This window comes from Perna viridis, chromosome 4 (assembly GCF_037379345.1).
Source record: "Perna viridis isolate PV_CMFRI_1.1 ecotype Kerala chromosome 4, ASM3737934v1, whole genome shotgun sequence".
Lineage (NCBI taxonomy): Eukaryota > Metazoa > Mollusca > Bivalvia > Mytilida > Mytilidae > Perna > Perna viridis.
Genome location: NC_142448.1, coordinates 5622830 through 5647958, shown reverse-complemented (window position 1 = coordinate 5647958; position 25129 = coordinate 5622830). Strand labels below are relative to the sequence as shown.

At 32.9% G+C, this 25129-nt stretch overlaps 1 protein-coding gene and 1 pseudogene across 5 annotated transcripts in view; one reads left to right on the top strand and one right to left on the bottom strand.

Moving 5' to 3' along the window:
- Positions 1–25129, bottom strand: part of LOC148618614 (uncharacterized) — a 78927-nt gene that overhangs the window by 35801 nt on the left and 17997 nt on the right. For all 5 annotated transcript variants that reach the window (XR_015921396.1, XR_015921397.1, XM_088577688.1 and 2 more), the window contains exons 6-12: positions 24983–25116; positions 20069–20147; positions 18074–18165; positions 14349–14430; positions 5571–6865; positions 2017–2155; positions 143–235 (exon numbers count right to left, since the gene is read on the bottom strand). Coding sequence is in view for 3 of the 5 variants with exons in the window: in XM_088577688.1 (XP_088433814.1) it covers positions 143–235; positions 2017–2155; positions 5571–6865; positions 14349–14430; positions 18074–18165; positions 20069–20147; positions 24983–25116 (1914 nt within the window). In the remaining 2 variants the exon portion in view is untranslated. The remainder of the gene's footprint in view (positions 1–142; positions 236–2016; positions 2156–5570; positions 6866–14348; positions 14431–18073; positions 18166–20068; positions 20148–24982; positions 25117–25129) is intronic.
- LOC148618615 (uncharacterized) lies at positions 11807–13813 on the top strand (annotated as a pseudogene).

Genomic DNA, 25129 nt, shown 5'->3' with positions numbered 1-25129 from the left:
AAAAAATAAATCATAGGTTTATACTTTAGTGAAAATAGAAACTAGAAGTTTTTTTTATTTTTATATCTTGTAATGCAACTAAATGTCTGCCATATTAATGCTATGATTGCCAGCATTGTTAGGTAAATAGATTAAAACTTACCAGCATTGTTAGATAAATAAGATGAAGTATCTATTTTTGATAATGCATGATGGAACTTAGAACTCAAATCAAACAGGATGATGTTTAAATGCTCTGAAAACAAAAGAATTATTGGCAAATTACTACTTATAAATGAGATATGTTAATAGTAAATAAAATGCTTCGCAGGGCACACCTTGATACAACCACAGAGGTCAAACCCTGAACAGTTGACACACCATTAAAACTGGATACTGGTTTGACATTAGATTGGAATTAGACATTTGACACAGGATAAAAATTTCACTAGAATCGAGTGGTCACTTTACAGACTCTTGTTTCTAAATAGTTCTAGTCAACACCTCCAAAATCAATCCCAACCTTCCTTTGGGGAATATGATACCTTGTGATAGAATTACAAAGGGATTCATTCACTTTTTCACAAGTTATCATCAAGAAACAAGAAAAATTCTTATTTCTGACCCCTTTGTTGCCTTTTTTCTTACTTAGCTCAACTAACAGCCCCAAAATCAATTCTAGTCCTCATTTTGTGGTATAGTACCATGTAGTAAAATTTAATTGTGATCCATTTACTTTTTTCACGCTAGATTCTAAACATGAAGAAAAAGCTTTTTTTTCTGGCCCTTATTCCTAAAAAGTTCAAGTCTTAACCCCAAAATCAATCCCAGTCTTACCATTGTGGCAAAATAATATTGTGGAACAATATCATAGACATCCATATTTTTTTGCTGGAGTTACATACACCATATACTGGTAGTTAAAGTAGTTAAATTCTATAAAAAGCTTCGTTCTGGCCACATTTCTAAAACTGTTGGGCCAAGACCCTCAAAAACAAGACCAATCTTCGTTTAGTGGTTTGGATCATTGTTACAGTATATTTTATGAAGAACCAAGTGACTGCAAAGGACACAGGCAATGACAACAGTCCCATACCACTGCACACTTATTTAATAAAAAAACTAGATATATATACATCATAACTATACAAAAGCTAGTGTCTGTTTATTCATAGATAGCAGAATAAACAGCTGCAGCATGAGTACATACCAGATGCGCAGAGTTCGGGGATAACACTGTACATATTATCTCTGTCCCCCTAATGGAGCTACAGTGTGCCACAAAGTCCAAATTAATTAGGAACCTTCCTTTAGTAGTAAATAAAATTATTTCAAAATTTCAAAACAGTTAGTCTACAATAACTTTATAGCGCAGAAACAAAGTGTTACCAGAAGATGACTATGACAACAATGCAGATGAAAACTGCATCATAACATTAAACAACCGCAAATGTTTTGCAGTCTTATAAAAAGTCAGTAACTTGACAAAGAAAAAATAGGAATTTCACTACAAGATAAATAGACCTTCAAACAATTATAAAAAACAACTGTGTACATTTTGAAGTCAATCCAACATACCATTTCAAGAATATGGGATGACACATAAATCTTGACCCAGCCTTTTTGTTCTAATAACGTCTCATTACTCAGAAAATAAAACTGGAATTTTCTCCAAGAATTAACGTGTGACATATGAAAAGATTTCATGTCAAATAAAAAATATGAGAAAGTCCCGTAATTCTGAAATCAAATAACAAATTTTCTCCAAAACATATACAGACTATAAATCCAACTTAACAAACATTTGTGTAAAGTTTGAAGTATACATATATTGAAAAAGCAGTCCTCAAGTTATTTTGTGACATGTTTATATGGACCAATGAACTAACAGACAAATGGACTGACATTTGTATGTCATAAGATAACCTCAAATATGACAGGCATATAAAAATAACAACAAAACTTTGAATATTAACAAGAAATGTTGTACACATAAAGTAACTATTTTTTAGGAAGAATAATTCATTATACTGTTACCTCTCAGTGCAGCAGTGAAGATTTGTTTGTAATGACTAAGGGAGACAAATCTTGTAGGAATTTCTATCTGTCTGGTTGGTGTACTGTTGTCTGTGACCTCCTGTCCACTTGGGAACTGTAGTTTGGACCCTAAACTTCTCTACAAATTGTTCAACATACCAATGAGCATTGTTTTAGCAAAAACATATTGTGTCACAAGGGGCTTACTGATAAGTCAATATAGAAACTGAGTATGCCAATTCAATTGATTTTTTAAAATAAAATTAAGAGATTCATGGAGCACAAGATGATATGACTGCAGCATGTTAAAACTCTGCATAACTGTAGCTAATACTTTGTAGAGATTGAAACAGATGAAAATATGTGGCTTAACAGCTTGATCTTCCCAATTATAACAATGCTTGTTTGATCTTCCCAATTATAACAATGCTTGTTTGATCTTCCCTATTATAACAATGCTTGTTTGATCTTCCCAATTATAACAATGCTTGTTTGATCTTCCCAATTATAACAATGCTTGTTTGATCTTCCCAATTATAACAATGCTTGTTTGATCTTCCCTATTATAACAATGCTTGTTTGATCTTCCCAATTATAACAATGCTTGTCTGATCTTCCCAATTATAACAATGCTTGTTTGATCTTCCCTATTATAACAATGCTTGTTTGATCTTCCCTATTATAACAATGCTTGTTTGATCTTCCCAATTATAACAATGCTTGTTTGATCTTCCCAATTATAACAATGCTTGTTTGATCTTCCCTATTTTTGCAAAGTTTTTGAATGAACAAAACAAGCAAAAGCATGCATTGTCCATATCTTTATTTAAAACTGTGATATTGCATTTTTTCAAGTCAATTTCTTGCAGTCAGTAAAAATGATAAAGGTAAACTGAAATTCCAAACTGATTTCATTTTATTCTCAGCTTGAAAAATCAAGTCAGCAAATCCATAAACCTAAATAAATTAAGAGCTTTGCCTTGCACCACAGCATGATGAACTCTGTTTACTTTGGGCAAGTGAAGACACAATATTAGTTTTTTACACGCTTAAACATAAGGACTTACACTTCATTTTGGACACAATATTGCACACCAACTGAAATTCATTAAAGGTGAAAAAGTTTTGCTTTATGGGTGCTAATCAAAGACCTTTGCCTCTCATTCCTAAAACCCAAGAAAGCGTAATATATATTCAACAATTAAAAGTTAAGTTGAATTTTCTGTAGTGGCTCTTAGCTTTTTTCGTGGCGTATAGACATTAATCTGATTGAAAAAAGCTGGCAAGGATTTTAAAGAGGAACTTTATATAATAAATCACAAAATCAAACTAAAAATTAGAAAAAAAAGGAAAAGATTTTTTTGTGTGCAGCCCCAATCCCCCTAAAAAAATATAATAATAAAATAAAAAAAACAAAAAACAAAAAACAAAAGAAAAAAAAACACAGGCAAAGATTTTTGTAAGATATATACATGTGATAAAAAATTCATAATCAGACAAAAAATAAAAAAAGGAGCTCCCAGAAGCCTGAAGCCCTCACCTGGTTGAATTTTGCCATTCAAATGCAACAAATTTAACCAGAAGTTGTCCAACAATATTGACTCAAGAAGACTTTATAAGGATCATTTCACTTAACAAAAGTTTCTTCCTATCTATCATAGTTTTCAAGATATTGGCTGAAAACTGTAAAAAAAAACAAAAAAAAAACATCATTTTTTCCCCTTTCAAGGGCAATAACTCTTACAAGGAGTTGTCTGACAACTTTTCTATGCAGGATACTCCTAGGAACATTCGTACCAAGTTTGGTTTCATTTGATCAAGTAGTGTTAGAGGAGAAAATTTTTGAAAGAAATAACATTAAAAATAGCAAAAAAACGTTGAAAAAGGGCAATAACTCAAACATGGCTTAACAGATTAAAACGAAAATTTATCCGCAGATAGATCTCATCATCCTAAACACTTTAACCCTGTCAGAATTTAGCTAAACATAACACTTTTGGCAATATATGCAAAAAACTAATATCTGACCCCTATGTTCTATTTTTAGTAACTGCAGCCATGTTTTTCAACAGATCAAAAATTCACATGTCAGTTCTATGCAGGATACTCCATGGAACATTCATACCAAGTTTGGTTCCAATTGGTCAAGTAATGTAAGAGGAGAAGAGGGTAACGGACAACAATGGACACGAAGTGATGGCAATAGCTGACTTGGCCCTTGGCAAGGTGAGCTAGAAGAAAAAAAGAAAGGCATTATTCCCCTTTCAAGGACATTAATTCTTACAAGGAGCCGTCTGACAACTATTATCCCTGGAGATTTCTGTAGGCCTTATAATAAGGATCATTTCAGCAAATGAAAGAATTCGACTAAATGTAATGGTTTTGGATATACATGTATATGTGAAAAACTACTGTCTGACTCCTATGTTCTATTTTTAGTAACAGCTGCCACGTTTTTCAACAGATCAAAATTCCCCACATCAGTTCTAAGCACGATACCCCATGAAACGTTCAAACCAAGTTTGGGTCCAATTGGTCGAGTAGTGTCAGAGGAGAAGATTTTTGAAAGAAATAACATTAAAAAATAGCAGAGAAATGTCAAAAAGGAGCAACAACTCCAATATGATTTAATGGATTAAAACCAATATTTCACCACAGACAGATCTCATCATGCTGAACACTTTTAGTCATGTCAAAATTTGACTAAACCTAACAATTTTGAAGACATATGCAAAAAATTACTGTCTGACCTCTATGTTCTATTTTTAGTAATGGTGGCCATGTTTTTCGACAGATCAAAAATACCCACACCAATTCTATGCAGGATATCCCAAGGAATATTCTAACCAAGTTTGGTTCCAATTGGTCAAGTAGTGTGAGAGGAGACTTTCGAAAAATTGACAGACAACAGACTCCAAGTGATGGCAATAGCTCACATGGACTTGATTCAGGTGAGCTAAAAAGTAGATTTTTTTAGCATAGCCCTTTCACACCCCCCCTAAATAAAAAACTGTTAGCCATTTCTGAAATCTGATTTAAAACACAGGCAGAGATTTTCATGAGAATTCTTCGAAAAACAATTTTATTCAGATAAAAAATAAACAAGAGACTCTCAAAGAGCCAGAATCACTCAAATGCAAACCATGCCCTATTAACCAAGTATGTAAAAGTATCAAGCTTTGCTACAATGTTTGACAAAAAATTGCTGACAAAGAACATATATTGATGAATGCTGTAAGTTCAAAAGAGTATCTAAGGCACTGTAAAATGTTGGAAATGCCTTCAAAGTGTTTTTTCAGAACCTCGGGAAAAAATTTGAGCAGGGATCCCCTTATCCAGTGCATCCCACCAGGTATGAGGGGGCATTACCCTGCAATACATTTGCTGTAAAAGAACATAAAAAGAAGTTAAATCATGGCAATACAACATTTTCATCATCACCATTCAACTCGGAGTCCATGTTTTCTACATGTATATAAACAAATATCATTGAAATAAAGACAAGTGTAAAAGTCAACAGAAAAGTGTATGTAAATTTATGACAATACTGGTACCTTTGATCCTTTAAATGTAGATGTAGATAACTGAGGAAGGGGACATCTGAATTTTCTACCAAGTCCTGTATTATTTCTTCCACTCATATCACTGCCACTGTTGTCTATTGTATGCTTCTCACTTTGGGTTGGATATTTCAACTTCTTGTCACATTCAACATTGGTACTCTCATCTAATGCAGGAGTAATATCTACTCCAAAATCAGGAGAATTGTCACTAGAATCACAGGGGTAACTGTCCTGGTCAGAAGTTAGGGATCCCATGTACTGTTTTGTTTGCAATGTGTCAGTAGTAAACTTTATTCTAGAACTTTGTGCATTGTTCAAGGAATGTAAACTTTTTCTGTTACTTTTATTAATATAATCTGTGTTTTGTACTGAATCAAAGCACCATTTTTTATTACTCTGTACATCAAACTGTTTAAAGCAACTGTCTGAATAGTCCTTACCAGTTGGTCTGTCTAAGACACCATCATGGTATTTATCTGAATAATCAGCACTTAAAGTTTCATGATGTTCTGTTGGAGGCCTAAGTGACAATTTATTATTATAAATAGTTTCAGATTTTAAAGTAAAGGATTGATCAAAGGTTAAAATGTCATCATCATCTTCATCTTCAAAGTCAGCATACTTTCCCCATTTCGATTCCGTCATCTGATTGATATCATGACATTTCTCATCACTACAGTCTACACTATCATTTGTACAAAATTGTAGTAGGTCTGTATTCAGACATACAATACCAAAGCTGGAGTTATCACCATTTATCTGATCATCCCTAGTAAAGAAAGCACTTTCATTTAACAAACCTTTTCTTTTAGTACAGTTATTATTATTTCTAGTTGACTGCTGTGAATTCTCAACTTCATTGTTGATAAAAATGTTCCTACACTTTTGTCTCTGAAGTAATTTTTTCTCCCAGTAAGTCAGTTTAGGTGAATCTCCTTTCTCACTAGATTCACTGGATAATCTATCAGATACTTCAACTAAAATTTTATCTTTAGTAAGTTCAAAAGGGTCCTTGCTTGACTCTAGTTTCCCAGTGTCTACATAATAAGCAGTATTTGTCTCCACATTAAAGTCACCTTCAGGTGCACTAATGAAAGGAGTTTTAACCTTCGTTCCTTGTCCTTGACAGACTTCATTTATTCTATCTCCATTTTCATTCTTTCTTATTACATGTACATCATTTTCACACCTAAAGGTACACTTCTCAAAAGAACCCTGAACACTGTACACAGATGGAGAACTTTCATCAAACACATCTTCCTCAGTTTTTATGTCAGTGGTTTCAGCTGTAAATGAAAAAAATAAAACTTTTTAGACCTAGCTTACTCCTTGAAATTACGAAGACCTAGTTCACTCTACAAAACTACTTAAATCTAGCTTAGTATACCCCAACAGGAAATTGATATCAGAAAGTACCCAAAATATGACAACATATGACCCAACTCTATAAAGCCACACACAAAATTTGAATCCAAATGATCCATTGGGAGCTCAGATTTTCCCCATGGTAATAAAAAAGCTTTGCTGAGCAGCATTATATAACTGCAATGGTTGAAATCTGAACTGTTGGGGCTAGTGGGACACAATATCAGTTTTCACCACACTTAAGCATAAGGACTTACAATTTATTATGGACACAACAAATATTGCACTAAATTTTTAATTCAATTAAACATCAGACCAAAAATCTCAAAAAGTTGATTTTTTAGGTGTGGCCCTTTGACCCTTGGTTACTCAAAAACTGTGTAAGAGATATCTAATATCCGACTGAAAAACACAGGCAGAGATACAAAGACCAGATATGGAAAACAGACATACACAACAAAGAATATAAAGTAACTAAAATCATACATAGTAACAAAAGCAAATGAGCAACTCGGACTCCACTAAAAATTGGGAGCATGGACCAGGTGCACCGGTAGGGTAACCGTCCTCTGCTTTTCTAAAACACCTGCCGAGTTGCTCATAAAAAGTCAAGTCTGGAGTAGACAAACGAGGAAAGGAAAACTATGACCCGTTGAATAAATCAGTTTTCATGGTGCAGATAGATACACCATAACAATCCACAAGTTCATGATGACGACCATAAAACTTCTGTAGTGATGACTTCAATCTTGTAGCAACATAACCCTGTTCCAGAAGCCTATTTGTTAGAGTTCTAGTGCGATACAAAAAGTCTGCGTAGTTTCAGCAAGCTCTGGCATAACATATGAGTTGTGATATGAACACTCCATACACAGGTGCTGAAGGGATGTTACCACAGATGAAAGGAAAGTTGACAATTCTGAATGAAAAATCATCATGTTTGTTGTAAAGTTTGGTCAATAGTTTTCCTTTACCATCGATTTGTAAGTGTAGGTCAAGATATGAGGCTGACTTCACAGTGTCTGTAGTATCCTTTATCTCAAGTTCTTTGGGGTAGATGTGATGTATCAAATCCCCGAAATTAGGATTGTTTCAAGATAATACATCATCTATATAGCGGAAACTGAGATCAAAGGATCTAGCCAAACGATTTTCTTTCTTTCGAATCAGATCAGCTATATAGTCAGCCTCATAAGAGTGAAGAAATAGGTCAGCAAGTAAAGGAGCACAATTTGTTCCCATTGGAATGCCAACCATTTGTTGAAAAACACGTCAACCACACTGGACAAATATGTTGTGGTAGGACAGCAGACCCTCTTTGACAGTTGTGAGTATAGAAGTTAAAAGTTTTGAAAGAGGTTTGGTGGTACATTTGCATTATTTGTATGGATTCTTGTGAGTTTAGGAATCTAGTACATAGACAGTAAATCACATTCATCATCCTTGGTAGAGAGACCAAAAGAGGATAGCACAGATTTATGGCTTTCCACAATTTCTACATTGGAGAGTGTGGTAGCAGTATAGGTCTTATCACTGCTATTATTTTCTACGTCTACCTCTGATAATAAACATTGGATGTAAAACGTTTTGCAGACATAAACAATGTTGTTTTGGGCTTTGTCTGCAGGTACGACAACATACTTTTCATGTATAGTAGACAATGTTTTTGCTACATCAGGGTCTTTAAAACTGATGTAGCATTGGCACTCATTGACCTACTTAAAACTTTCATTTGTTTCAAAATTAAAGACCTCATGGCCTTTAACCACTCTGACAGAGAATCAATGTCTTCTTGTTCTCGTTTTATCCATTTTCTTGCATAGACCTTGGCGGCATCCATAAGAACTTTAAAGTTATAATTCCAATTTTTGAAGCGTGGTTCACGGTACTTGGGACCTTTAGAAAGGATATTATGCAGGGATTCTTTTTCAATGATGGTTAAATCTCCCGTAACGACGTGATCAGAAGGACCATATTTGAACGGAGAGTTTTGCAAGAACAGTCAGGTGGTTTCGCCTTGAAGACCTCAATCTCGAGGTTCTGCAATAGCCTTTTATAATTGAAAACTTTGGATGCAATGGGTGAAGTATACAAATATGGAATAATTGGTATGGATTTGTCTTTGAAATATGGGGGAATTTTGTTGGTAACGTTTTTATGATAGAGAATGTTAGCCAAATTAATTGCATCTATACCTTTGTTGTCAAACTGTAGTGGAAGAAATGATCGTTTTTCTTCATCTTGACTTTCCACACAAACTGGTTTAAAGAGTCTGTGGAAACCAATATCCAAAATGATGGCAACATGTCTGTATAATGGTGAGGTGGGGTCAAGACTTGTTTTGCAAAGGGAGTGTAGTAGAGTGAGAGGTATAGAATAAAGTTTGGTTCTAATGTGATGAAGTCCAAGAGGTTTTTGTATGAAAGGAAGGAGACCATCTATGGAGACAGTAGTGTCAGACTAGTTGCAATGAGAAAAAGAGGACTGATGTACGGTATGACGGACACATAAAAAATGTTAATACCCCATATTACAAATCCCTAACTTTGTTGCTTGAGATAAATTTCTGACAAAAATTACATAGTCAATTAATAAGTCCAACTATCACCCAGTTCCATAATATTCCAAAGTCCAACTATCACCCAGTTCCATAATATTCCAAAGTCCAACTATCACCCAGTTCCATAATATTCCAAAGTCCAACTATCACTCAGTTCCATAATATTTCATGAAAATTTAAAATCCTACGCACACCATCATTATGTGTAGAAACATCCTGCAAAATATATTTTAGAAGTAGTTCAAAAACTTCAGGAGGAGATAGCCATACAAGCAATATAGCCCTATTTATGATGAAAATAACTAAGTCTAACTTTCACCAATTTACGTAATATTTCACGAAAATTAATTCATCATGTGTAGAAATATCCTAAATTTTTTTTTAGACGTAGTTCAAAAACTGTACTAGGAGATAGCTGGACAAGCCATGATCTTGTGTAATCTGGACAGACTGACGGACAGACAGAGGTAAGCTAATATACACCCTGGCAGTTTGTCACGGGGGCATAAAAACAAAAAATTGAATTTTTCAGAGAAACACTTTTTTCCAGTTTGAATGTAATTGGTGCAAGCATTTCTCGGATAACGCAAAAAGACTGACTGATTGATTGTTGGGGTTTAATGCCTGAGCGGCAACAATATAACACAAAAAGAAACAGGATGGACAGATACAATACGCCTTTCAACTTATAGTTTCTGGAGTATAGAAGACAGCTGTATTGAAAGAGTCCAATACTGAAAAATTACTATTGTTTGTTGGGTACCAATTTTCATGGTTTTTGTGGGTAGACTTGAATCAGCAATTTTGTTTCCCAACAAAAAAGGAAATTTCCATTGATATGTATACTGAAAACCTCAAAACCACAAATTCAAGAATCCACAAACTTGTGTTTCTTCCCTAATCCATGAAAATTGGTATCCACAAATTAAAGAACTTTCACAGTAATTAAATTCTACACAGTATAACAAGAGGCTCCCAGGTGCCTGAATCACTCACCTAGATATTTTTTTTGTCTTTCAAGGGCAATAACTTTAACAAGGAGCAGCCTGACAATTTTGACTCAAGGAATGATCATTTCATCAATTAGAGATCTTGTATCTGTCATAGTTTTCAAGAAATTGGGCAAAAACTGAAAACTGCTAAAAACATACATTTCTGGCTTTCAAGGGCAAAAACTCTCACAAGGAGTTGTCAAACAAGTTTGGTTCATGCAAACCACTGTAGGTCATATCATAAGGATCATTTCAGCAATTGAAAGTTTCTTTCCATCTAACATAGTTTTCAGGATATTGACTGAAAACTGTCAAAAAAAAAAAAATAATAATTTTCCACCTTTCAAGGGCAATAACTCTTACAAGTAGTCGTCTGACAACTTTCATTCCTGGAGACTTGTGTAAGCCTTTATAATAAGAATCATTTCATAACCAAAAAACGTCAAAAAGGACAATAACTCCAACATGGCTAAGCAGAATAACACGAAAATTTGACCACAAATACATCCCATCATACTGAACATGTAAGAATGTAAGAATTTTGCTAAACCTAATGATTTTGGAGTCTTTATTTAAAAACTTCTGACTGACCCCTACATTGTATTTTTAGTAACATTGGCGATGTGTTTCGACAGATAAAATATTCTCACACCAGTTCTATGTAAAATACTCTAAGAAACATTCATACCAAGTTTGTTCTTAATTGGTCAAGTAGTTTTAAAGAAAAAAAATAAAAAATTGCAAACAAAAATTTTAAAAGGGCCATAACTCCAACATGGCTTAACAAATCAACATGAAAATTTAACCACAAATACATCCCATCATGCTGAACATTTTATACATGTAAGAATTTTGCTAAACCTAATGGTATTTGAGATATATGTCCTTTTCTCCAGGTGAGCTATTAAAAAAACCCTAAAAAACCTAAAAACACAGTGAGATCGAGTTCATCAAAGGACCTTATGAAATGAAAATTAAAAGTTAGAGCTGAGTATCATTAGAGTTTTTGCCATACAATACATATAATATTTCGAAGCAATACAATAATATCATCATACATATTGTCATACGATATAACCAGCACTATTTTGCATAAAGACAGTCTCTATTAAGTCATGATTAAAACTGGCCTTAATAATTTGTAAAACTGTGCATAAAAATGACTCAGCTTTATAGCACAAGTATGATAAAACAGAAAATCGAATTGGAGAATAAGAAAATAAGTAAAACTAAAGTTTGATTTTATTACAAAAACTTGGCATGTTTGTCAAATTACACCAGCAATCTTATTTACATTACAGATAACAATGATGGCACAAAACCTGAAGATTTGTTAATTCTGTGATACAGAGCAAAAGCCTGGATGGAAGTGTATCACTTGTGATGTACTCTTATGTAATGGCTGTAAAGAAAGAATCCATTCTAAGATAAAGAATAATCAAATGCACAAAGTTGTCAAAATGAAAGAGATTGGACCATCTTCCATACGAGAAGCCATGAATACCTTTGACCTAAAGGCTTTACCATGTACTGACCACCAGGATGTACACATGTGCTACATGTTTGACCAGTGGTCATCAAAGCCACAAACTTACTAAGATAGATGATGTTTACACTGGAAAACTCAACGCATTTTACAGAAGTGAAAAAATGTTAAGCGAATATACATCAGAGAATGAAGAAATTGAAACTCAGCTAGATATGACAAAATCAGAGGAACTTACAAACTATAATGATATAAAGAAAAAGATTCTACACAAGGAGGATGAGATGAAAGAAGCTGAAAGGAAAAAGTCAGTGAGATTGGTCAGAGAGCTGGATCAAATATGGATACACAGTGAGAAAAGATTATCAGAGATGAAGTCAGAAATCACAAGGAAAGTCTTCAAAAAAGAAAAGATAAGCTTGATTCAATATTTATGTGACCCTCTGATGGTTTTCACCAAGTACAATGGTTGAATGTTTCCACCAAGTACAATGGTTGAATGTTTTCACCAAGTACAATGGTTGAATGTTTTCACCAAGTACAATGGTTGAATGTTTTCACCAAGTACAATGGTTGAATGTTTTCACCAAGTACAATGGTTGAATGTATCCACCAAGTACAATGGTTGAATGTTTTCACCAAGTACAATGGTTGAATGTATCCACCAAGTACAATGGTTGAATGTTTCCACCAAGTACAATGGTTGAATGTTTTCACAATGAAACACACTCTCTATTAAACAAAATCTTCTATTTTCAGAAATTTTATGTAATAAAAAAAGGGGGACAGTTAACTTTGGATCTATCCTGAGTATTCCTACATTTACTGTCAGAGGATCATTCACATCAGATTTATCAAACATCTACAAAGTCAAGTCAATGAATAATGGAAAACACATAATGTGTCAATATAACAATAGTGTCATTCAAATCTTCAGTCTAAAAGAGACTAAATGTATTAGTTCTAACTCAGTTAATGATGTGGGTGGTAACATCATAGATATAACAATAATGGACAACACAATACTATTAACTACTGATGGCTCCTCATATGTAAAATCAGTTGTCAACTATCCTTCTAGCACAAAGGTAGAAACATATCTCTCCATCAAAACATACCAGAGAAGGGGTATTCATGCCACAACAGGAAGAATTCTAATAGGGTTTATAGATGATGGAAACATGTTCCAAATGACAGACAACAGCAGGAGAGGAATACTTATATATGATCATAACAAGAAACAAGTAGGAGTAATAGAGTTAGACCCATCCAACCAGAGAATCTCTCTACCAGAGGCAATAACAACAAACATCAATGGAGATATATATGTGGAGGATAGTAACAGTTATGTATAGCAGGGGAGACTTATAGTCCTTGGGGAATGGGGTAATCTAAAATGGATTTATCAGGGTCATACATCAGTCAATGACAAGAAATTTACACATTTTGATGTAATGACATCATTAACAGGTTTAATATTTGTGGCTGACAGAAACAGCAATGCTGTACATGTTATATCTATGGAAGGAAACTTCATCTATTGTATAAATGGGAGTCATGGAATAGAAAGACCTCTCTCAATAAATATTGATAGCAGCGAAAATTTACAGATTGGTTGTGATGAATTTGGAATAAAAGATAAGGTAGCTAAGCTACATGTTGTAGAGATTATTGATTAGATTACCTAATACATGACAGTTAAATGTATAGTTATAAAGTGTGTTTCATGTACACATACTTGTGTCAATTCCATTATTCCAAAGAACATTCAAAATGTAATCAAGAATACAAACAGATTAATTATCTACAGAGGTGAACAAACACATGAAACAGAAAGAGCTAAACTTTTCATCAGCAAGGCATAGATTTAATTTGTACAAGTAAATTAATAAAAAAAAAGTTACAAAATATCTTAACAAGTTGATGCAATTAATCAATTTACATGTATCACAGTATATAATGAAGAAAAAACAGTGTTGTTATTATATGCATGTAGGATTTAACTTTTGTTTTTTAAATTATCAAAATACTGTAATTTATTGTCTGGCTTAGTAACATAATATATGATTTTTTTTATTTATGGTCTTTATTGCCTAAATATTGTTTGTTAAGACAATGCTATGAGGTAACACAAGGTTATTTTTTATTTTAAGATCCAAATCAAAAAGATTCTTAACTTTTACTTTATTTTGACAACAGTATACAGATCAAATAAAATGCTAGCAATTTCAACTTTAAAAGGATCAAGTTGGATAGTGTAACTTATTGAGACTATATACATGTATTATCTAAACCATACTAAGTGAAATGGTGTTACTTATATATTTCTGGCTTACATTCATAAAAAAATCATGAAAAACACTTACAGCCCTGAGATGATTCTTTCTTCTTCAGTACTGTGTGGAAATCAGGTGTGTTCGGTACAAAATGTCCTGGCGAGGAGAAATACTAAAACAATAAAATGTTGAGTAAGCAGCAGAATTTTGCTTCATAAGTATCAAAACAGTGTCATAGGTAGAAACAAAAAAACTTTAAATAAATGAGCATCATTTTGGTATGGTTAAACATTAGATTGTACCACAATTTCTACAATTATTAGTCTAAGTTAATGGTGGAATCAAATAAACACATAAATAATGCTTTTACTTTGTTTATTAAAGGATGAGGGCCCATATGGCCTTATCTTGCCTACTAAAATAATTGTGGGAAAAATTATCATTAATTTGAACAAAAACTCAATAATAATGTAATTCATATTGTAAATTTTTAATTTTATGCTGTAAGTTTATAATTTAAAAAGTAAATATTGAGAAATGAAGGCAACAAAACCCTGTGGAAGGCCATTCAGGAAAGAAAATACATTTTTTCACTCTTTTTCAACTTATTTCATAGTGTGATCCGGCATTAACCAAAAAAAACCAATTGAAATTGAAAGTGTGTATTTATTCATTCAATCTACAGGAAAAAGGTTTTTTGGTTAGTGCTGGATCTCTATGTCCAATTCGTAAAAAATCACATTTAAAATTGCTTCAAAAATGACTAAGTCCAACTTTGTCTGTACATGTATCATGTGACCTAGCTACTAATCACATGATTAAACACCTGGCCACTATTAATTAAACAGTTTTAATGCCAAAGAATGGTATTTTTTTTATATAAAATAAAGTCTGAAATAATCTATTCTTCGATCAGATGTCAATTTTGATATAATATATACCGGTAGTCACTGCTTTGAACATGCATGCATGTACATTGTTCGTGAATGTACTAACTTTGAACCGTGTCACTGTCTCATCACTTGAATTCATTGCTGGTTATGGTATCTGTAGAAATCTACTTAGTTTTCTACTTTATGATTTATTTTTGCTGTAGTACAAAAACGAGAAGCTTTAAATAAGCTTGTATAAGCATTAGGGATCTTCCACTTGATTTTATAGTGTGGGAGGGCTATGATTATATTTAAAATAAACAAATCTAACGACTGCTCTCTTAGTTTATAGAAACAAGTAACCCGCTGTATAACCATAATTTTGTTTGTAATAATTGTTACATCGCTTTTTATTCCCTAATGCGATCCAACAATCAATATTAAGCACAAATAAAGCTGGTAACTCTCTCCAGATCCATATTTTGAATGTCGGAAAATCAAGTCATTTTCTTTGTTTGCCTGGTCAAAAGATCAAGGCTCTGGATATAAAATATATCTAACAATGTTTATTTAAGACTGCCTTCTCTATCCAGAAAAAAAAATATGTACAATGCACACTTATCATAAATGTCCCTACGTTAATTCAATTTTGCAAAGTTTATAAGCAAAATAAATGTTAAATCTTATGCATTTTCATGCTTATAAAATCCTATTGTTCGAGTTTCTTGTATATATTGTAAAATTTCCAATATCTTGTTCGTATTCAGTTTCACATTCCTGAACATACGCCAAAAAATTGTAAACACCTGTAGTTACCAGATGAATTACTTTGACGGTACGCATGGTTCATGAAGTGCATGGATGTACATGTAAATTTTCAACAGTGTCAAACCTAAGCTCAATAGCCTACTTGTAGTTTAAGTCTTTGTCTGATCTAACATTGGTACCAAGTGGTTCTGTTGTGCTAATTGTTGTCAACAGCTTTTGTCGTCTTTTCGAATATTTTCATGCAAGTTTTAGCCTATATATTTTGTGTTTTGTATTTAATGAAGTTATCTTTATTTCAGTCAGCTGCATCCTGTTTTACCTTTGTATTCATTCCATGTCCTTCCAAATTTCTGTTGATCTTAAAAACAAAGGTAGGTGCGTCCCGTGTGGTGGATTTGGAGGGGGTGCGACAATTCATAAGCATGGCCTGGCCACAAATCATTTGAGGTGTTGAGGTAAGAATATCCACTTGACAGTTTAATAAAAATGGTTTTTGAAATGACAAGCTTTAATGCATTTGAACGGAGGTACCATTTGCATAGATGTGAATGCTCGGAAAGAAGAAGACCCCTTCTTAAAATTTAACAAAAAGGGGAAATTTGATGAAGCATCATTTTCACGACATATTAGAGTCAACTCTTTTTATCATAAAACTTAACTAGAATTTGTGACAGTTTATTTTCATACATTACAACATTAGTTTTTGGACCAAAAAAAAAACCTGTTATTTTGATCCTAAATTGAAGTGTGTCATTTCTGAGCTTCATGGCTTCCCTTTTTCTCCCCATCATCATATCTGATGAATACTGAAAATTCCACAAGCAGTAAGTTTTAAGCTCCAACCGGGAGATAGAACAGTGGGAGATTACAGAATGTATGATGAAATATCAGGAGGCTCTGCGGACGAAAGCAGAAGCGTTAACACCTATATAGATGCATTTATGTCTAACTTTCTCACATTAATTTCTAATGAAAAAATGTGATTTGATATTTTTCTCATTTATATATTTTAAAACTTTGAAAATATTACAGGCATTGTTGATTTCTGCTAAAAATAATTTTAAGTTTATCAACAATGATTTGTAAATGTATGTGCTAATTGTGATTTACCTATTGTACCCAGAAAACATTAAACACAGCCAGGGATCTGTCTGTCTGTCTGTAGCTAAACACAAGAAAATCCAGTGATCTTTAAGATATAGTAGTGCAGTACTAACATCTAGTCGAGGAGGCAACAGTAAATCATGATTTTATATTTGTCTCGTCTCTTGTGGATTCTGTTTTCAGCAGAACTTACTCTTGAAACTGGTTAAAAACACTATTTTTCGGAACGGGAGACCAAAATGATTTGTTGCTTAAAACTTTTTCGGGCATAGAAGTAAAGGTACAAAGCAAACATACTTTACAGGAATAAAATATGTGACTTAACAAATACCTAACAATTTTTTTCTAACATTTACATCAGGCTGTTGAAAGTAAACTTTATATCTTAATTCATCCTCAATCTAAAGCTTCAATGCTTAACTATGTGCAGTCATTTATGATATACCTTATTTCTCCAGTGAAAAAAAAAACATGTAATATTGACATTATAATACGGTCATGTAAGACATATCACCTATAAAATATTGTGTTTTTGATAACCTGATCATCTAAGATACCAATTAAAAAACACAACAGATCCACACTACAGAGAAGAGAGAAAATATTCTATATTATATCTATCCCTGACTAAGTCTCGCCACATCAGCTTATATAATATATGTCTGAAGAATAGGGCATTATAATACACTAAAGTGTAATTGGTTTTTATTTTTCAACATAAACAGATTGAACATGCATACAACTTAGTTTATTTCTTTTATTTTCAGATTTTGTTAAAAACAAAGATGAAAACATTGGTTTTAAAATAAAAAATTGAAACATTTTAAGTTTACTAATCAGAGATAATTTCATTTCTCTTGCGCTACAGAGTCTTATGTACCCTCATCCTTATTGATATTGGGTAAACAGGGTAGGAAACTCACTCAAATTCTAGCCAGTCCTGAATACAATTTTTCAATATATTTACTATATGGTTATATAGATATTTGCTATAATTAGTCAGCCTTGCCTAAAAATAGCCGGTCTAGGGCTGACAGGCAGGCTACTAATTCTAACTCAGGGGTAAATCACCTTAGCAGTTAGGTTAGGCCTTGTCTGTATTTGAGGTTTGTTTGTACTCAGATCAATGTAAAAACTCTCATCTTCCATTATACGGTCTAATTCTGAAACACAAAATTGAAATGTGTGTATTTAAGAGCATAAAGTCATATTTATTACATGCATAAAGTTTATTACAGATGCTTGACTGAAGAAAACATGTTTATATAACTCGTAATCATTACAGCACCATTGTTTCTCCTTACTTTGTGACTCCACAAAAAATTGAAGGTTATAGATTAGTTCTAGTTATAACTAGTGGTTTAAAGAGCCTGAATCGCTCACCTGACTTGATGTGCAACATTCTAATTTTGGTTTTTTTTCTTGAATAAAATTATTAATGCACATAACCAAGGGTCTGGAAATTTTGACAGCCAGTGCCGGTCATTTTATCATACTTCAGCAGATGATTATGTCAGTCTTGCTCAGAATCTGATCAAAATTTTTTAATAAAAAACTCGTTCATGTACGTACATGTAGTTTTTTTTAAGGTAAATATCAGAATTCATGTTATTTCATCACATACTCTGTCTTTTATGAAATATCTGAAGGAGTGAACAAGTTCCATTCCGACAACACGTGGACGTTCCAACATCTTATTTCTCTGACTTTTTCTTCGCTTTGGCGAACAGCCAAAACTTTCGACTGATGACAAACATTCTGTTTATTGATTTAAATGGGCTGTTGACTTCTGCGTTAAAAAGATTCAATCGGCAAATTAACAATTACAAACTACGACTGATTCGTAGTTTCAGCACCATAAGTGCTTTTGTTACCAGTGAAGGATCGGTGGGAAAATGATCGATAGACATTTCAAACTTTCCCTTAATATATGAAGTAATAAATGTATGAAAATTGTCTGAGACACTTCAATTAATTCGTTTATGCAATTGGGCCTCACATGTACCGTTAATTCAATTATGCAATCAACTAATCAGTTACAGGTAAATTACAGTCCCAGGTGGCTGCACATCGGATAAAATTGACACGCACCTGTCACTCAATTTCCAATAAACAACTAGGAGACAGGTAGACAGGATGTTTATACACTATTAAAACCAAGCAGGCTAAAATTTATAAGATCAACAATTTTTTTATGTCCGATATTGGAAAATGGTCGTTGGACATTTGCAAAATTTGTCGGTCAATGACCGTCATTTTTTACCGTTATTGGACCCATGCACATAACTAAGGAAAATTCAAATCAATTTTCATCGAGTTCCTGAGAAGAAAATTTTTGAATGACATTAAAAATAGCAAGAAGACATAATAAAAGGGAAGTAACTCCGACATGTTTACATAACAATTTGACCACAGATATATCTCATCGTGCTGAACACTTTAACCCTGTCAAAACTTTGTAATCCTAATACTTTTGGAGATATATGTAAAAACTTCCCTCTGAACCCTACCTTCTTTTTTTTAGTAATGGTGGCCATGTTTTTCTACAAATCAAAAATCCCCACATCATTTCTATGTAGAATACTGTAAGGAGCATTCTTATCAAGGGTAGTTCAGATTGGTAAAGTAGTTTGGGAGAAGAATATGAAAAATTGTTGATGATAATGAAAGACAATGACGATGTATGCTAAGTGATGGCACAGCTCACATGGCCCTTAAAAAGCTTAAAAATGAACTATATAACATTTAAAAAAAAAAAAAAAAAAAAAAATTAATCATATTGCCATAGAGGTTGATGCAAATTATCTGTGAAAATGTTATTACAACCATTGATTATTTTTTATTCAGAATAACAATTATCCTCCTCATGACTATTATTTATAAATTTTTTTATTTATAATCATTTTTGTTGTTGAAATCTTGGAACCAAAAGCTGTAATAATTTCTGTAATACTTTCATGAACTATATGATTTATTTATGGAAAGTTCAAATACATGTACCAGAACTGACCTTTAAACATGCAAAGACATGACTGTATATATTTAATGCCTATACATATATAGTACCTGAAACATCATGTGTCCTTCTAGCAGCCCCTGATATAACACTTCCTTTCATGATGTATCCCTGAAGTATTTCTGAAGCCTGTGTATAAAGTATGTATAGATTAGTCTATTTTAATAAACTTTAATTTGAAGATCAGAATTGGGTATAGCGGTCACTAGTGCATGTAGATCTGTAAATCCTGTTAGCATCATAACGGTTTACAAGATATAGAGCAGACACAATCTTTGCCACAGGACATGGGGTTGTCAACTGAAACCGAAGTTTTTGACCTTGACTTTTGACCTAGGAAGTTGTACATACATTATGACACAGATATAGAGAGGACACAAATTTGTTACGGACGAAATGGACAGACTGATCACTATAGGGCCCTAATAAACATTTTTTTGGTTGGAATTAACAGATTCAATTGAAAATAATGACCTTTAACCTCTGATCATTACCTATTGTTCATTTCTATGAGTTCACTCAAATAAACTATATGTTTACTTTGATATTCAAGTAGTTAGACGCATAATTTATCTAGGAAAGAAAACCCTATGAAATTATAAATAGTCATAAATCCTAAAGAAGAAAAATATAAAGAAGTACAACTTGAAAGGGCTGTTTCCACATTTCATGATGGTGGAGGATCCAAATATTTACAAAAAAAGGGTGCAGTGATTCTGATAAAGAAAGGGTTCTACTCTCTTTTTTGCTCATTTTTTTTTTGCAAACTTCTACACAAACTTATAAACAAAAGAGTAACTCAACCCCTGAAATCATCAAGATGTATCCGTCACTGTTTCAAACATTTCAGAAGAGCAGCATTTATTATGATTTATTAAAATGAAGCATATATTTACATTACACCCTTATGCTGAAAGGGTAACTTATTAATATTTATGGCCACAGAAGATATTCTTATCCCATATCCCTCTGAATGAAAACCAAAAAACAAAAAAACAAAAAACAACAAACAAATTACACAAAACTAAGAACAGGTGGATTTGAATACAAATTGTATAATTTGACAGACAATACTAACTTGAAGTTTGCTAAATTGAATTATGACTTGAAAATTTATAAACTCGAAGAGTCCAAATGGTAGTTTGAAATTAAATTATGCAGGATGTTGCAGGGTTTTGTGTTCATTCATCTAGGTCTTCTGTGTAAACCGACAACAAACCTGAATATCACGCAAACTGGTGCAATGCTATAATGTCACAAAAACTTTTGTTTGATTTTTTAAAGAAAAACTGAATGTCATTTGTAATCAAAATGCTGATTTGAAACAGAGTTCTATGCTAGAAATTCAAAACAACAAGCTTGTGTTAATACACGTTCGAAGTCGATCATGGTTCTTTCCTTTTATCTAAACCCTATTTTTGCAATTTGACAATAATTCAAGGTGTAAAAATTATAACAATACAAATTGATTAAGAACATGAGTACATTGATTCAATTCCTGTGTCTATCATCTAATCTGATACTCGGGACTTCAATATCATTGTCTAAACAAACAGCTGCACCATATGCATGAGTGGATTATACACCTGAATCACATATCGTATGTTATGCTGAAGTTTACTCTTACAATACAGAGATTTTTGTACCATGTTAGACTCCTCAAACATGAGATGTTGGAGCATAGATACATACACAAATTTACTCTTAACAGTAAACATACCTTATGAAAATTATACCATTATGGAAAATTATGTAAAGTTTATTAAATGAGGGGTTCTCAAATTAAAGTGTAATGTGAAAAATATATCCTATAATAGATATGAAGAAGTCCCATAACTCTGAAATTAAAAATAAAATTTTCTCAAAAAGGCATAGACTGTTAGATCCCTATAAAAAACAATTGTGTAAAGTTTGAATTTAATTGAACAAGGTTCTCAAGTCACAATGTGGCATGTTAATGCTAACTGCCAGACATTTGTATACCATAAAAGACCCATATTTGATAGGCGTAAAAAATAAATTTGTTATCTTGCTAACAGGTTTTCACTGTCAAGAAAAATGGACTGCAAACTTTTTATAAAATAAGGGAAATTAAAGAACCTTAGTGAGCGCGCTCACCTACCCCATGCGTCCCCATGCTGGATACTAAAGTTAATTTTTTCGTAAGAGGAATACATGTAGAAGGACTCTGATAAACAAGAGGCTCCCAGGAGCCTAAATCGCTGACCCACAATTTTTTTAAGGGCAATAACTCTAACAAGGAGTTGTCAGACAATTTTGACTCCATTTGATTCATTGGACACTTTCGTAAGCCTTATAATAAGGATCATTTCAGCAATTGAAAGCTATTGGCTAAACCTAACAGATTTGGAGATATATGCAAAAATCTGCTGTCTGATCCCATTGTTCTATTTTTAGAAATGGCAGCCATGTTTTGTTCACCGATCAAAAATTGGTCATTTCGTTAAGGATACCCTATAAAACAAAATGTCAACTTTCATTGAATTTTGCAGAATAGTTTCTGAGAAGCAGATTATTCAAAGTAATAACATCAAAAACAGAAGAAAAAAAACATCCAAAATAGGCAATAACTCCAACATGGGTTCATAGATTTTCACCAAAATTAAACCACAGATAGATCTCATCATGCTGAATACTTTTATCAAGTAAGATATTGGTTAAACCTATCGGTTTAGGAGATATAAATGCAAAAAACAACTGTCTGACCCCTATATTCTATTTTTAGTAACGGTGGCCATATTTTTTTAACAGATCAAAAATTCCCACACCAGTTCAATGCACGATACCCCAAAGGAACATTCATACCAAGTTTAGTTCCAATAGGTCAAGTGGTGTCAGATGAGCAGATTTTTGAAAGAAATAACATTCAAAATAGCAAAAAAAAGTCGAAAATTGGCAATAACTTCAACATGGCTTAACATATTAAAATGAAAATTTGACCACAGATAGATCTCATCATGCTGAACACTTTTACCCCCATGTCAGAATTTTGCTAAACCTAACGGTTTTGAAGATATATGCGAAAACTACTGTCTGACCCCTATGTTCTATTTATAGTAACAGTGGCCATGTTTTTCAACAGATCAAAAATCTTCACATCAATTCTATGCACGATACCCTAAGAAACATTCATATTAAATTTGGTTCTAATTGGTCAAGTGGTGTCAGAGGAGAAGATTTTTGAAAGAAATAACATTCAAAATTGCAAAAAAACATTGAAAAAGGGCAATAACTCCAACATGGCTTAACATATCAAAATGACAATTTGACCACAGATAGATCTCATCATGCTGAACACTTTTACCCCTTTAGAATTTGGCTTAATATAACGGTTTAGGAGATATATGCGAAAAACTATTGTCTGACCCCTATGTTATATTTTTAGTAATGGTGGCCATGTTTTTTGATGGATCAGAAATCCCCATACCAGTTCAATGCATGATACCCCAAGAAACATTCATAGTAAGTTTGGTTCCAATTGGTCCAGTGGTGTCAGAGGAGAAGGTTTTTGAAAGAAATAACATTAAAAATAGCAAAAAAACGTTGAAAAAGGGCAATAACTTGAACATGGCTTAAATAACAGATTAAAGCGAAAATTTGACTGCAGATAGATCTCATCATGCTGAATACTTTTACCCCTTAGAATCTGGCTAAACCTAACGGTTGTGGAGATATATGCGAAAAACTACTCTCTGACCCCTATGTTCTATTTTTAATAACAGTGGCCATGTTTTTCAACAGATCCAAAATCCCCATATCTGTTCTATGCAGGATACCACAAGGAACATTCAAACCAAGTTTAGTTCCAATTGGTCAAGTAGTTTCAGAAAAGAACAGTTTTGAAAATTGACGACGACGACAATGACGACAACGGAAGATGACGGACACCAAGTGATGGCAATAGCTCACATGGCTTTCGGCCAGGTGAGCTAAAAAGGAATATGAGTACTTTTTAGGCTTTAGACCTTCATTTTCTAACTAACTTCTGTTAATCAGAATGGTAGTTTAAAATTCCAGAATGTGATTTCTTTGATATTTAGTTAATCCAAAGTAAATATCATTGTAGCGGAACAAAACGTATATTTGACCTATAACTTATCATGGTGAATTTATATACCAAAAATTATGTCATAATCTGCAAGCTTTTAGAAAAAAGTCAGAAAAACAGTTTTTTCTGTGAATTTAACTAAGTTCTAGGCCCGTAATTTTGGTAAAAATCATTGGAGCAGAACCAACTACAGCCTTGTCCTGTAACTCATCATGGTGAATTTAAATACTAAAAATCATGTCAATATCTGCAAGCTTTTAGAAAAAAAAGTCCGGAAAACTGTTATTTCTGTGAACTTTGCTATGTTCAAAGCCCGTAATTACAGTAAAAATCATCAGACCGGAACAAAACGTATGTTTAACCTATAACTAATCATGATGAATTTATATACGAAAAATCATGTCAATATCTGCAAGCATTTAGAAAAAAAATCCAAAAAACACTTTTTTCTGTGAATTTTGCTGTTCAAGGCCTGTAATTTCAGTAAAAATCATCAGAGAAGAACGAAATTTTAATTTGACCTGTAACTTATCATAGTGAACTTATACAGCAAAATTCATGTCAATATCTGCAAGTGTTTATAAACAAAGTATGGAAAACTGAAGGTGGACTGACAGACGGACAGGTAAAAAACATTATACCCTTCAAAACTTCATTGCATGGGGTATAATGAAGGGATCTAAAATGCTTGATGGTGAAATTCTTTTCAGACTGTAAGACAAAATGTCAAACAAACTTATGTATATATAACGAAAGAACATTTGGATGTGTGTCGAACAATGCCTCACTGTTCCATGGGACCTTATTGGAAAGTTACCACATGTTTCTATCTGGAAAGTAATTAGAATTAATTGTACATCTAGACATTATCAAATTAATTAAAATTTAGACCTACCATGTTTTTGATGTCTTTCTGTTGGTCATCCTGGGAAAGTTGGGGAATTTTAGAGGTCTCGAAGTCCATCACTTGTATTTTCTTTAATTGGCTATTACTTTTCTTTGAGAACAAGTGATTGGGGTGTTGTAATCCTATAACCAAATA